This window comes from Lonchura striata, chromosome 3 (assembly GCF_050655825.1).
Source record: "Lonchura striata isolate lonStrDom1 chromosome 3, ASM5065582v1, whole genome shotgun sequence".
Lineage (NCBI taxonomy): Eukaryota > Metazoa > Chordata > Aves > Passeriformes > Estrildidae > Lonchura > Lonchura striata.
Window position 1 is genome coordinate 85,967,513 of NC_140705.1, and position 14,928 is coordinate 85,982,440.

A 14,928-nucleotide genomic window follows, 5' to 3' on the forward strand; every position below is an offset into this window, starting at 1 on the left:
ACAAAGATCTGATCTGAGGAGGAGTGAAATTTCTTTGTATCTACTGTGAAATTCTGGGAACAGAAATACCACGCTGTTCTTGTCATTTATACAGGATGCTTCTCTTCCATCATTCAGTCATTCAATCAGGGATATAAAAGCTTTCTAAAAAGCATAGTGACTGCTTTTATGTCATTGATAAAAAATTTTAGGTCCATGGCCAAGTGTCAGTGATGGTTTTAACCAACAGAAATTAAAGATCTATGTTCAAAGTCCTTCGTGACCTGAACTAGTACGATTGCAGAAGAGAAGGGTTTGAGAAGATCTTATTGCAACCTTGCAGTACTTGAGGGGCCCATAGGAAAGATGAGGACTGGCATTTTAGTATGGTGTGTTGCAACAGGGCAAGGGATTCTGGTTTTAAACTGAAGAAGGTTTTATTTAGATTCAATATAAGAAATAAGTTTTTTACAATGAGAGTAGTGAGGCACTGGAACAGGTGGCACCCAGAAAGGTGTTGGATAGTCTATCCCTGGAAATATTCAAGGTCAAGTTGAACTTGACTCTGAGCAACCTGATCTGTTTGACAATGTCACTAATCATTGCAGGGAGGTTGGACTAGATGGCCTTTAAAAGGTCCTTTCCAACTCAAACTATTCCATGATTCTGTGTACTCCTTTTATGCAGTTTAAGTACATATCAACTTTATTTCTACAAAGCTTCAGTTATTGACATTTTATTTATAACTAGTAGTCGTGACATTTCCTTATGTTGCTAGTTTTGTTTCAGTAAACAAATCCAATTGCTTTATATTTTTCTTGTGACAGATTGCTATAAAGTTCACAAATGAACCTCCACAAGGTATACGTGCTGGACTGAAAAGAACATTTTCTGGAATTAGTCAGGATCTGTTAAACGTTAGCAATCTGCCTATGTGGAAACCTTTGCTTTACACTGTAGCTTTCCTGCATTCTACTGTTCAGGTATTACCTAAAAGGTTTGCAAATAGTGTTATAATATATAGAGTCACTCTAGTAAAGGTTCCTGAAAAAACACATTCTTATATTTGTCATAGCCTCATGCTGCAGGACTAAAGCTTTAATTTCTGTAATCTGTATTTCAAGGATCATTATTAGCTCTTTTTTTTTTTTTCATAGCTTTTAAGCAAGTCTCATATGATGGGCATTTAGAATTTGTTTTTTGTCATCTAACTTCAGCTGATTGAAAGTTAGTCATTGGGTATATGGGAAAAATTTCTCTCTGTAGTCAATAGGCTACAGCTTATCTGTCACAGCTGTCTTTCTCTAAGAGTGAATATTTTTATAGAGATAATCTTTCTCTCCATTGATTTTAAAGACAATCCAGATGCCTAACATAGAGTAGCTATTTTCTAGATGGCTAAAATTAAATAAAATGTCAATGTGTTTTCTACATTAATTCCAGTGTAACAACAATGATATACATTCTACTTTAAAGATAAACAAGTTTTGAGATCACAATAAATACTAATAATCTGAGCTCTCTGAATGTATCTCCTTTTCACTAAGGATCTCAAAATAGTTACAAAACACTGATTAAGCCTTAGGTTCTACTGAGCATCTTGTATTTTTGGTGTAGGCAGCTGGTGAGAGAAGGACAATTTTTTGATGTTCACTGTTAAGATACAGCATTCTGCATTATTTTCCTTCTACTCTTTTTAAACAGTGAAAAAGTTGTTCTGTGTACTGCCTCAGGATTATAATGTTCTTGTGGAACTAGAAGATCTATGCTTATTCAACCCATCAGTATTTTTAAAAACTATTACAGCTATTCATCTCTTAAGAAATTTTATTTATGAATTTCCAACCAACACGCAATATATACATTGTCCTGCCTTTAAAATGACCATTCTTAATATCCTTTGGTGACAATATCATTATGATAAATATAGCTAAAGAAGCAATTAAACTTTGCAGGAAATCATTACACTTTTATGCATGATATTCTTGGTTAATGCTCTCTCATGTGCTTATAAACAATATTTGATTTTGAAAAATAAAAGGTGGGGTTTTCTTTTCATTCTAGGTTTTTTTTTTTTTTTTTTTAATATTGTAGCTAGGGTGCCTAAATGTTATTTCAGGTATCAAAGACTGTCAGTGATTAGTGACTTGGTAATATAAAATCTAATAAATATGTTATCACTTAGATAATTTAAAAATTTAATTTATTAATTTGATAAATGTCAGCACTATTCATAAATTTAGTTCTTAACTTCTTGGATTAATTTGTTCTTCATTCTTAAAAAAATAATTGAGCAATTTAACTGAGGTGGCTTTAACATAATTGTGAGACATCTAATAGTGCTAGATGTTGAAAATGTTTGGGCTACAGAATATTTATTCTTTTATTTTCATAATTGACTATTTTTCTGTTAATACAACTATTATCACTTTATTTCCAATAATATATTTGAATAATGTAATTATGGCAACCTTAAAATAAAGTTATGAATTTTGAAAAAATGTACATTAAAAAACATAGGGAAACAATAAGACAGAAGTGGCAATATAGAACTTTTTGGAAAACTGAGCATAAATATAGGAGCTTGAAAATTTGAAACTATCATTCGTTGACAGTATATGTAAAAAGAAGAGAAAAACTGTACCATGTTAACTTAATTACTTAATATAAAAATCTCATTATCCACATGTAAGTGAGGCATTGCAAACCTGTGGCTTATAAATTGATTATTAAAGTTAGAAATAAATTATTTTGTAGCTTTTTCTAGAAATATTTATCCCCCATGGTATAACTTAAGTGTATTATTGATATGTATGAGGCATACAGCTATTTCCTAGACTACCTTTCTTCTCCAATTCAACTCTTTACTCCACTGGTATTGTTATTATTGAAATTTATTAAGGAAAGAAAATTATAAGTTGTTTCATAAATATATTTGGTTTTGATTTTATTCCTAAGGAGCGACGCAAGTTTGGACCTTTGGGTTGGAATATTCCCTATGAATTTAACTCCGCAGACTTTACAGCCAGTGTTCAGTTTATACAAAATCACCTAAAAAAAATTGACATCAGGAAGGTGAATGCTAAAGTCTTTATATAGTACATTCTAATGCTTTGAATGGCAGCAGCAATTGCTTTTTCCTCATGTTTATCATAATTTACTCATTGCTATTCATTTAGTGCCACTTCTAATGATCAAAGGTTGAGGTTCTTTGCAAGAAAATCAAGCTGAAATATTTTTTGTGCTGTCATGCATGTAAAAATGCGTATTTATTAAGAACATTAAAATTTGTTTTTCTTTTTCACTGCTATATCAAAAATTAACGAGTCTGTATGTTATCTGTTTTCGAAAGGGAGCTAAAATGCTTACCAAGTTTGATAGAGCAAATCAAACTTCTCTATAGCTACCATTTTGTTTTCTACTGCTTAGCAGGGAATAGCCATTCCTTATGAAGCAGTGCTCAGCCAAGAGATAAAAATGAAAAACAGGGAGAAGGAGTGGCATGGGGAGAGCGGAGTGGGGGGGGTAAAAGGAGAGACAATAGCAGCTGTGAGTGATTCCAGGTCAAAAAGGAAATAATTAAATATATTATATATTTTTTTAATATATTATGAGATTTTACTTCTAGAGATCAAGGCATATGACGAATGGCTGAGGGACTGGAGTGTTTAGCCTGGAGAAAAGGAGGCTCAGGGATGACCTTGTCACTACACCTCCCTGAAAGGCGGGTGTAGCCTCTTTTCACAACCAGTGCCAGGACAAGAGGACTCAGCCTCAAGCTATGCCAGGGAAGGTTTAGGTTGAATATCAGGAGGATTTTCTTAGTGGAAAAAGTTGTCAAGCATTGGAATGGACAGCCCAGGAAGGCCGTGGAATCACTTTGCCTGTAGGTGTTCAAGAAACAACTGGACATGGCTTAGTGCCATGGTCTAAATTGGTGTTGGGTCAAAGACTGGATGCAATGATCTTAAAGGTATTTTCCAACATAAATGATCATGTGATTCTATATTTATAATAGCATGATCAAGCCCAACTCTTCTATAAAATTACAGAGTTGAGCTCAGTAAATATGCTAAAAATAAAGTAGTATTATTATATTATTTTTTCAGTTTGCATTTCAGAATATTATGAGCTTCAGATTATATTTCAATTAAAATATTCTTCTTATGTATAATAACTAGAGTATTTAATGTATTTGCATCCAGGGGATATCGTGGAACACAGTACGCTACATGATTGGAGAAGTACAGTATGGAGGCCGAGTCACAGATGACTATGATAAACGTCTTCTTAATTGCTTTGCAAGGGTAGGAGACCTTGGAAATACAGTTACTTGTCATTTTTATTGGCAGCTGCAATACAGAAATCAGAAGGCCTTCTTTCTGCTGGATGTGCACTTCACCAGTTTTCAAAGTAAAACAAACTTTTCAAAACATCATTATTGGCAGTGAGGATCTTCCTTTGATTTCTCTTTGATGAGGAGCAGAAGCTTAAAAAGACTCAGCTAGAAGTCAAATGTAATAAACATAATTCTTAATGATTTACAGTTGTATTAAAGTAAAATTAGATGCAATAGCTGAAACAAGAACTCTAGTCCTTCAAGAGTAAAAGTGAGATTAAAAAGCCCTCTAAGTAGCAAAATAATTGTTTTTTTCCTTTTTTTCCCCATGGATTTTTCACAGGTATGGTTTAATGAAAGTATGTTTGACAGCGCTTTCTGCTTTTACACTGGGTATAAAATTCCAGTATGCAAAACTCTGGAACAGTACTTTGAATACATCCAGTTACTTCCTGCCATGGACAGCCCAGAGGTGTTTGGTCTCCATCCCAATGCTGATATTACGTAAGTAGGTCCAACATATTGAAAATGGAGAACATTTCTTTTAGTGTTTGGAAACAAATTCCTATCAAGTGTTTAAGTAAAGTATATTTTGCATTGGAAACCTAGGATTCATGTGAATTTCACTGTTAAGTGGAACACTTCCTGTGTATATACATTGTTATAAATGCAGTGTCTTCAGCTACGTTTTGCACATCCTTTTAAAGCAGTTGGAACTCTCATTACTTACTCCTCATGATTTTACTTTTTTAATTGGAAGCATTATGAAACTTGAATATGAACATGTGACAGTTTGCTCTAAACAGTTCAACTAGAGAAAGTTTCTAATATTAGCCTTCTGTGACAGTTTGCTCTAAACAGTTCAACTAGAGAAAGTTTCTAATATTAGCCTTCTGTTTCAAGCAGTTTATTTTTCTGTGCACACTTGTTAAATGATTCTCTATCATTTGGTTTTGCAAGCATGCCTTTGTATGCAACTACAAACTTATATTGCAATTGGTCTCGCCATTTCCATTATTCAAAAGTGGCTTTTCAACTGCACCAAGTACTAACTCCACTTAAAATTTTATCTTTGACTAAACTCACTCTTTCATTCCAAATAATCTGTAACAGCTTGCCCTTTATTTCTTTCTAATATTGTATGTCCTGTGAAAGAATAGGAACATGGTCATATTTTTATCACTGAATTTCTCAACAGTTCTTCCATGAAATACTGCATTTTCATATGCAGTATGACCACATTCCACATTCATTATTTCTTCCTGTAGCTATTCTTCAACTTTTAAATAAAACAAATGCTATTCAAATGCAGACCTGCTGTGAAAACCTAATATCATCTAATATTTTTGGATGAAACAATGATTGCTCACAATTTTTCAGTCTCAAAACTGAGAGGCTGATGCCATGTCAAGAGGTCTGTATTCTAAGTATGCTGTGAGAAGAGTACAGTTTTATTGTCAAGTCCTGCTAGCACATATCACTGTTAATATACACTTGTGAAGAAAATAATCTTATATTCTGTTTCAAGTCATTCTCTGATACTTGCAAGACCTCCCTTCCAGAAATTATTAAAGAAGAAAGAAGAGCCAAGATTTAACAGAGAACTAAACAAAGTCTTGAAGAGAGACATGCTATAGATCCAAAATTAGGCTTGTAGGAGAGCTGATTTACAGGAGGAAACTTGAGACTAATACTGTTGGAGGAGCTTTAGTGAATAGGAACAGCTCTCTGGTTTCTCTTCAGTGCTCAGTTTTTCTTCCACTTGATACCTCCACGTATAGCTGTTACTTTAGCCCCTTTTTTCCCTGTAGATTTTGCCTTGTAGGTATTTCTTTAGAGTTTGGGGAAAATGTTCAATAGCTTCATGCTTTTTTCCATGTCTTATCATGGTCTGTTATAAATAACTATGCACAGCTATTGTGTCTGAATTTCATCTTTGACACACAGACCAAATGGATTAGCATCCCATCCAATATAAAATTCTATTCAAATTCTCCTTATAATACCTTACCAAGTCATATCAGAGTATGCAGAAGGCTAATTGCTAGAATTGAAACCCTGAGAGAGCCAAGACCTCTCCATGTTACTATTACTGAGGACAAGAAAAATCTTATCTCTTACTAATTTACTGTGGCAGTTTTTCAGTTCAGCCAAAAGCTCAATCTGTTGGTTCCAATTGTAAGGCTTCAATGAATTTCAATTCTTTCTTTTAGGATTAACACCTGAAGTCATTGAGAATTATTTTAACTTGTTGTATGAATCATAGGCTCTGCAAAGCCACATAGTTAATAGGTACCTGAGCAGGAAAGAAATATTCTGGCAATATTCTGCCAAAGCCCCTTCCCAATTAGTTCTCTTCTGAAACCTTAAATGTAGCCAAATTTTTGTTAAGCTATTGCAAGCTGATAAGTGAAAGGTTTTTAACACTCTGCTGCAATAGATATTGCTGTCTTCCATACAAAGCTGAGGCAATGGTTCTGTCACATGCATTTTTTCTTAGTTTTCACTTCCAGTACAGAAAATCCCTGATGGCACATATTCCAGCTATCAAATAATAATAGTATGTTACATCCAAGCTCTTGAGAAAATACTCTTAATAATGCTTTTTGGAGTAAATCAGAATCCATAGAAAAATATTTTTTCTTCTTATGACACAATTCACCAAACAATACTGCTTTGGGGAAAAAAATATATAAAAGATACTGAGTGCTTTATCTTACATAGTTTAAGCAACACTGACACTATAAATGAAATTTGTTTAATGTTGCTGTAGCTTCCTTTCTGGTTACTCTAGACTTCCTTAACAGTAATAGAGAAAAATAGATCCTTGTAAAGTGCAATTTCTCTCATCACAAAGCAGACATCTAAAATACATGAGCTGAATTTGGCTATCAAGACAAAAAGCTGTTACAGAGACATCTACCCATAAATATCTACATGTGATGAGGGTCAACCCATCATGTGCAACTGATTCTGTTCTCAGGAACATGGTACTTCCTCTACAGCCATCCTTTTATTGTTATTGTTTGCATCTATACTTCATTTTATTTGCAATCTAAAGTAAAATGAGGTTTCCCAAAGCCCAGAAAAATTTTGTTGCAGAGTGGTTTTTATGTTGAATATGTCTCAGTGGTATGTAAATGAAATTCTCTCTTGGTATTTTAACCTCACTTCCACAGTCGAAAATACCTTTTAATTATGTAAAGACAAAGATACATATTTTTGTCTTTTCTATTTTTATTTACAAAAAAAGTCTTGTTCAAACAGTAATTGTTATTTATGCAAGACTCACATAACTTCTCTTCAGAAGGTTCCTCTTCAAAAAGTTCCTAGCTTGTGTCATTGAAGAAAGAAATATCACCAATCTTTGATTTTGTTCCTTTGATGCTGTTTTTCAAAAGCCATTTTCTCCTTTTCCCCAAAGTTTGCGTACTGCCTTCTTTTAAAAATAGTTTCTATTTGGTTTTTAGATTTAGAAATACCATTTTCTGAATTCTGTAATTTATTATAATTTAATTGATGTTATAATCAGGGAACCTATACCTTCTACATAAAATAGTCTGACATCAGAATTGGAAGAATGGTGCTTACATTATGAAGAGAAAGGTTCACATCTCTCTAATGACTACTTGTTAAATCAGCAAGACAAAAAGAAAAGGTTACAACCACCAGTATGTCATCCAAATTACCAACAGAACCATGAATCCAAGAAAATTTTTATCTTTTCTGTTCATATGTGGTCTTGAATAAGTCTTTTATTCTTTTAATGGAGCCATAAATTGAAAAAAAGCTTGAGAGTTTTGTGTCTAAAGTCAAGGATTATGAAAAACCTTGAGAGCCCCCACCATTCCTAGTTTTAGAAGCAGAAATTATATTCTCCAAGAAGCAAATTCCTAGTAGTATTTCTTCTGTTTTTCTGATTTATAGTCTTTATAATTGCATTCACAAATTTATTTTGCTGAAATACTGCAGTATCTAGCTTCTCTATTATTGTAACACTGTATACAAAGCATTTTTAGGTGCTTTAGGAGTACACACATTCTATCCTTTGTTTCATGTCTTGTATAAGTATGTCTGACAAAGTAATAGAGGGGGATGTGTATCATATGAAAGTTGAAAAGTAATGCTGACATGCAAATCTATGCTTTGAATCTATATAAATGTATGTTGTACATCACTCATTGGTGTATGCTCCTCATGTAGCTGATTCCATAAGGTAAAAGTAGGCATTGCCCACACTTCATTACTTCAAGCTTTCTTTCTTATTTCCTCTCATAGCTCTGTGTCACTGGATAGCACTCCAACAAAAATACTCCTATAATTCTTCAGCTGAAAGACTGATGTGGTCTACTGTCTTTCATTATCCAATGCCACACAAATTTAATTAATATTTTTGTATTGAGTCAGAACATTAATTTACATTAGCACTGCCCATGCTTCTCTATGGAGTAGAAGTTTTTTACCTGCAGTGATGTGAATCTAGCAGTCCTTATCATTAATTCTGGAACATCTGAAAGCAGAATGGATTTACTAATTATTAAAGGGGCAGCTTTCAGAGTTATACCTCTACCTTTTCCTGTTTCTGCATTACACTTTTAAGAAGTAATTAAATGAGGCCAATATTCTTCCTTGTTACAAACCTTTTATTGCGTCTTCTCAACAAATAGATCTTTAGAAGCCATTAATTGGGAATATGCCATTTCCTTCCTTTCCCTCAGAATCCCTACTATCATAGGTTTTTCTGCCACCTCACAATCTCAGCTTGCAGACCTTGTTCTTAGCCCTGAATTAGACACACAGCAAGTTTATAACAGGGAAGAGGGAAGTTCATATTCTTTAAAACTGTGGTAAACCAAACCTTCATGATCAGTGTATTATGGTTGGTGCAAGATGCAAAGGAAAAAAGTTTTGTGTGAATTTTGATTTGACTTCATGGCACACAGTTTTTTGTGTTTTCTACAAAGTCATCTTTAACTATGAAAAAATCCTTATGTAACTATTCCTCATCCTCTCAGATACCAGAAAAATACATCAGCTGATGTTCTGGATACTATTACCAACATTCAGCCTAAAGAAAGTGGCGGAGGATCTGGAGAAACTCGTGAATCAGTTGTTTATCATCTGGCTGAAGACATGCTAGAGAAACTTCCTCCAGATTACATACCTCATGAGGCAAGCTGCCCTTAGTCTTGTCCTGCTGTTCTCTCTGTTGAGTTTTCACACTACACATTCCAAAAAAGAAACTCTGAATTGTAGAAAAGATCATATAAATAGTAGCAGATTCAAGTAAGGAGCCAACACCCTCATTGCTACCAGCATAAATTGGTATGAAGATTTTTTCATCTAGAAACAAGACATCTAACAATTGTCCACAGATATATCTTGGGGATATTATGCTTGGATTTCCAAAGCTACTTGGGAAGACAGAAAAAACTGTCTTGACATTTTGTGATAGCTGTCTCCTGGGCCTTCTAAGTAAAGTCCTGTTCTTGCAAAATCATGAGTAATTGGGTAGTATCAGACAAAAAGTAAAAACTGCAGCAGTTTTTAGATGATAAATGTTAGTTGAATAATATACAAATCTAATATTTACTTTTCTGAACACACAGGAAGTTAAGATGTTGCATACTACAATGGCATTTCAAAAATTTAGACTTAAGTAAATTCTTTCTGTGGCTTTATAATTTAGGTAAAGGCTCGTTTAGTTAAAATGGGAGCACTTAACTCTATGAATATTTTTCTTCGTCAAGAAATTGACCGCATGCAGAAGGTGATCACAGTTGTCCGCACCAGTTTGAATGATCTGAAACTAGCCATAGAAGGAACTATTGTTATGAGTGAGGCAAGTAAAGTACTTCTACATATGGAATACTGTGTTTTAAACTATTAAATTGATTTATTTACTTTGAATATTATTGAATTCTTTCAGAATTTAAGAGATGCACTTGATAACATGTATGATGCTCGAATCCCTCAAGTATGGAGAAGAGTATCTTGGGAGTCTTCCACACTTGGCTTCTGGTTTACTGAACTTTTAGAGAGAAATGCTCAATTATCTAGTTGGATATTTCAAGGAAGACCAAAGGTGTTTTGGATAACTGGATTCTTTAATCCACAAGGTAAGGCTACTGAAAAGACTTCAGTAGTTATGTATTGAATAGTAGTAATTTAATTGTTATACTGCCAGAGTGTGTCACAGGAGCCAAGATGAAAAATGGGTTCAATGTGCACTCACAGCCCAGAAAGTCAACTTTAGCCTAGGCTGCATCGAATGGAGCATAGCCAGCAGAGCAAGGGAGGTGACTGCCCTTCTGCTCTGCTCTGCTCTGCTCTGCTCTGCTCTGCTCTGCTCTGCTCTGGTGAGAGCACCACCTGGAGTGCTGCATCCAGCTCTGGGGCTCTCACTGAAAGGATGTGAACCTGCTGGAGTGAGTGAAGCAAAGGGCTGTGAAGACCATCAGAGGGCTGGAGCACCTCTTTTATGAAGGCAGGAAGAGAGAGTTGGGGCCATTCAGCCTGGGGGAAAAGGCTCTGGGGGTGACCTTTATAACATCTTCCAGTACCTAGAGAGGGCTAAAAGAGAGCTGGAGAGGGACTTTTCACGACTGTATTTAGTGACAGGACAAAAGAGGACAGATTTAAACTGAAAATAGGTAGGTTTAGAACTGATATTATGAAGAATTTTTTACTGTGAGGGGTTAAGGCCAGGTTGGATTGGACTTGGTACAGGGGAATTCTATATTCTTTTTTTTAAATCTTTTTTTATGTGACCCTGCCCATGGCAGAGAAGTTGGAACTTGATGATTTTAAGGTGTCTTTCAACTCAAACCATTCTGTGTGATTCTGTGGTTCTCTGATCTTTTAGTCTGATACAAAACCACAGGTTTTATATTACAAGAAGGAATAGATATGGTTAATAAATAAAATACTTAATCTTACCGACATATTGCAGCATATTATACAACTTCTAAAGAAAGTATACTTAATGATAGTGATACAGCTTTTAAAGAAAATGCTATTTTTTCTGGTTTGACGCTGTTTAACTTATTTCCAAACTGTAAGTTTTGAGTATGGAAGAGCTTTAATTTAGAGCAAGATGTTACAGTAGCAAGAAAATTACTTTTTACAGTATAGCAACAGCATCACTCACTGGAAGAACCTCATCAGAGAAATGGTAGAGTCCTGATTTCTAGAGGTTTTCCAGATGCAAATTGGACGGTGCTAGATAATCTCACCTAGTCTTCCCTTTCCCATGAAAGGTTGGACCAGATGAACATCCCATGTCTCTTCCAACGTGGGCTGTTCTATGATTCTATGAATAGAATAGTACCAGAATTTATAGCAGTTCTTTGTCTTTCACAAAGAATAATCAAAATATAGTTTTATGATGTATCCATTTCAGAGGTTATTTAATGAACAGTTTCTTCAAATCCATCAAAGGTATGCTGTAAACATTATCTATCATTATCTGCTATAGCTTGATATTTTTACCATTTAGAGGAAAGAGGAAGAAAAACAAATTTTAACCATCTCCATGAGTGAAAAACCCCATTACTTTATGAGGCGTGTGTTCCTAGGAGAATCTCTTTCAGCCTATACAACTATACATACAAAATTCTCACAAGAAAATTCTGTGTGACAGCTATGAGGATTTTTTTGTGGTTTTATTTTTGTTTTAATTAAAATTAACATTCAAGAATTTCAGAGATTATATGCATTACCTTTGCTTTGTGATGCTTCAGTTCTTACTGGGCTTCCTACTGCCAGAACTGTAAAAAGTACTAGTATCAAATTCTATTTTAGAATCACTTTCAGAAACAACTGAGGTGTGTGGAATACATCCAATCTATTATTAAAATATAGTACTGGGATGCCAGTAAAAACATCATTTATATACTAAGTGGCACAGCTAATAAGTATACTGATCTCTGATGATTCAAAAGCGTCACTCACAGTGGTATAAAAGAAGATAATGGACCAAATTCTTTTGACAAACTAAAACATTTAGCCTAATAGACAACAAACCTGAGATACAGATGGTCTTGAGCTTTATTATTGCTTCCACCTCTGTGTTAAAAAAACCCAAAAGTAGTCTGTCAGCTAGAGAGAGGTTTGCTAAGTGCAAAATGTGTGCTGTGGGTGGGGGCGAGGCGAGTATATTTGTAATATCAGACTGTATTTTTAATACTGCTCACCAGGAAATTCACTATTAAGTATGCAGTTCTCTATGTTAACCTCTCTTTCTTAATCTTGATCTCTATGACTCCAAATTCCAAGCAGTTCTTCATCTCGTAGCTTAAAATAGCAGATATTAAGTTTTTGATTTCTTCGTTGTTATTTTCTGACACATACAGAAACAACCAGGTATTTGGTGCTAGTGTTTCTATAGCTTTTTCCTTTATAACACATTCAAGCCTCTTAGCTGCTCAGTCATATGTGCTTAAACTATTCATCCGTTCGCATCTCAAACCTTTCTTTTTTCAAATTTCTGTAAAGTCTGTTCGAAACAATACTCAAAAAATCACCTAACTTGCTGCTGTTATGTCATCCTCTACCTTAATTTCTACCTGACAACCATTTTTCCCCTAACAAAACTACGTTTTTCATTCTTCATAGGCACTGCATTGACTAGATTCCTCACACACACATAGTTATTTTATCATCATATTCAGACACATATTTTCTGTTTTCCATCAATGAAATTCATTCTACTTTTTTCATTTAAAACATCCCCATCTTTTAGCTAAGTTTCCTTTACATAAACGTCAACTCACACAATGGATAACTTGCTTACCTTGAAATTCTTTCTCGAAAGATGCCTTTATCATGGATTCTGTAGTTGACTGTGTTATGATAATTTGCAAGTCAGTGTCCTGACCAAATATTTCTTAATAGAGTGATTTAATAGAAGAAAAAAGTACATGCCAGTAAAAAATATTTTTCTTGGTGTAATGCACACTATGCCACTTTTGTCACTTGTTCCTATTTTGGTCCCAAAGCAAAGTTTGCTATCATAAGTCAGTATATTCCTTTTCAATATAACTCTGATTATCTGTCTGTAAGTTCAGTGCAGAACCATGCTAATAACTGAGCAAGATTTTACTTTATAATGTGAGATAAATACTAAATGTCTGGCTTATTTTCTCAAGGGTTCCTGACAGCAATGAAGCAAGAAGCAACTCGAGCACATAAAGACTGGGCTTTAGATAAAGTTGCAATACATAATGATGTGCTAAAGCTAACCAAAGATGAAATCACATCATCTCCTTCTGTATGTATGACATGCAAAGATGTTTCAGTATTAATTTTGATATTTAGTTTATATTATGCATCATTGAGTCATTTTAGATTGATAGAGGAAAAAGTTACTATTGTCTTCACCTTAACATTTTTGCTCAGCATAGAAGCCAAATACTAAGTATGAAGATTTTAATTAAGTTAGAAAAATATTTAATTAAAAGAACAGTTTCATTGTACTACTGTTAATTTTTGGAATTTATAGTAAACTTTACATGAAACTTTGTAGTATTAAACAACTTTTGTTGCCCTCCATTTCAGTAGCATTACCTTCTGAAAAAGGATTATAGTTTAAAATGAAATTGTTCGAAGAGATTCAATATCAGATATTTTTTACTATAAAACATACATCTTTTTTAATAGTTTAAGAAAAGTATTGTGCTTTATATGTTGTGATGTATCTGTTTACTCTTCACACAGGAAGGAGTTTATATCTACGGGCTCTACTTGGAAGGTGCAGGCTGGGACAAACGAAGAAGCATACTTGTTGAGTCTTCACCAAAGATTCTTTTTGTCCAGCTGCCTGTGCTCCATATGTTTGCTGTTGATTCAACCAGACCTAGGGATCCCAAGCTCTATGTTTGTCCTCTTTACAAGAAGCCCAAGAGGACAGATTTGAACTTTATTACAGAGGTATTTTTAAAGACAGCAAAGTCTCCAGACCACTGGATTCTGAGAGGAGTGGCTCTTCTCTGTGACATCAAGTAAGCTGTTTTTCCTACTACAGCAGAAGAGTATGTGGCACCTGTAACAAATTAAATGTGTAATTCTTCTACTGCTCTTTATTTGGTGGCTACTTGTCATTATACTAGAAATTGCATTTCAGTCTTGGCTTACTGATTTTTTTCTCTGCTTTTAGCAAATTAAGTTTACCTTGGCTGTTTGTTGATAGTTTTAAAGTAAACCTTTCCAAATAAGTTCATTGCTTGTAGCCTTTGAAGTATGCATTATATTACTTTAAATGGATATTTACTTTAATAATGTCAAATAAAATGTTATTAAACCTTAAAAAAAGAAAAAATTTGCTTTTTTATATTCCTTCACATGTAGAACTTTTAGCTTGTGTTTCAGTGACGTATGATGACAACAACATTTAAAATATCCTAGATGCAAATTTAAATTCCTAGATTCTGCATGATACACACCTTATTTTCTGTGAGTCTACAGGAAACTATATGACAGAAAAATATATTTGATCCATATTTTTTTCTTGTGCTTTCTCAGAACTCACTTGTTCTTGTTAAACTATCTGGATTCAGCAAAACTACACCAGTAATATTTGTGTCTGGCCTCTGGTGGAGGCCAATATGTTT

At 34.1% G+C, this 14,928-nt stretch overlaps 1 protein-coding gene across 1 annotated transcript in view; it reads left to right on the forward strand.

The window, feature by feature from the left end:
* The window catches only part of DNAH8 (dynein axonemal heavy chain 8), a 121,499-nt gene extending 106,804 nt beyond the window's left edge, over positions 1-14,695 (forward strand). The window contains exons 85-93 of the mRNA XM_085576966.1: positions 807-962; positions 2,938-3,054; positions 4,185-4,286; positions 4,662-4,822; positions 9,334-9,490; positions 10,008-10,160; positions 10,248-10,437; positions 13,468-13,589; positions 14,036-14,695. Of these exons, the coding sequence (XP_085433092.1) occupies positions 807-962; positions 2,938-3,054; positions 4,185-4,286; positions 4,662-4,822; positions 9,334-9,490; positions 10,008-10,160; positions 10,248-10,437; positions 13,468-13,589; positions 14,036-14,323 (1,446 nt within the window). The 3' untranslated portion in view covers positions 14,324-14,695. The remainder of the gene's footprint in view (positions 1-806; positions 963-2,937; positions 3,055-4,184; positions 4,287-4,661; positions 4,823-9,333; positions 9,491-10,007; positions 10,161-10,247; positions 10,438-13,467; positions 13,590-14,035) is intronic.
* Positions 14,696-14,928: the final 233 nt, after the last annotated feature.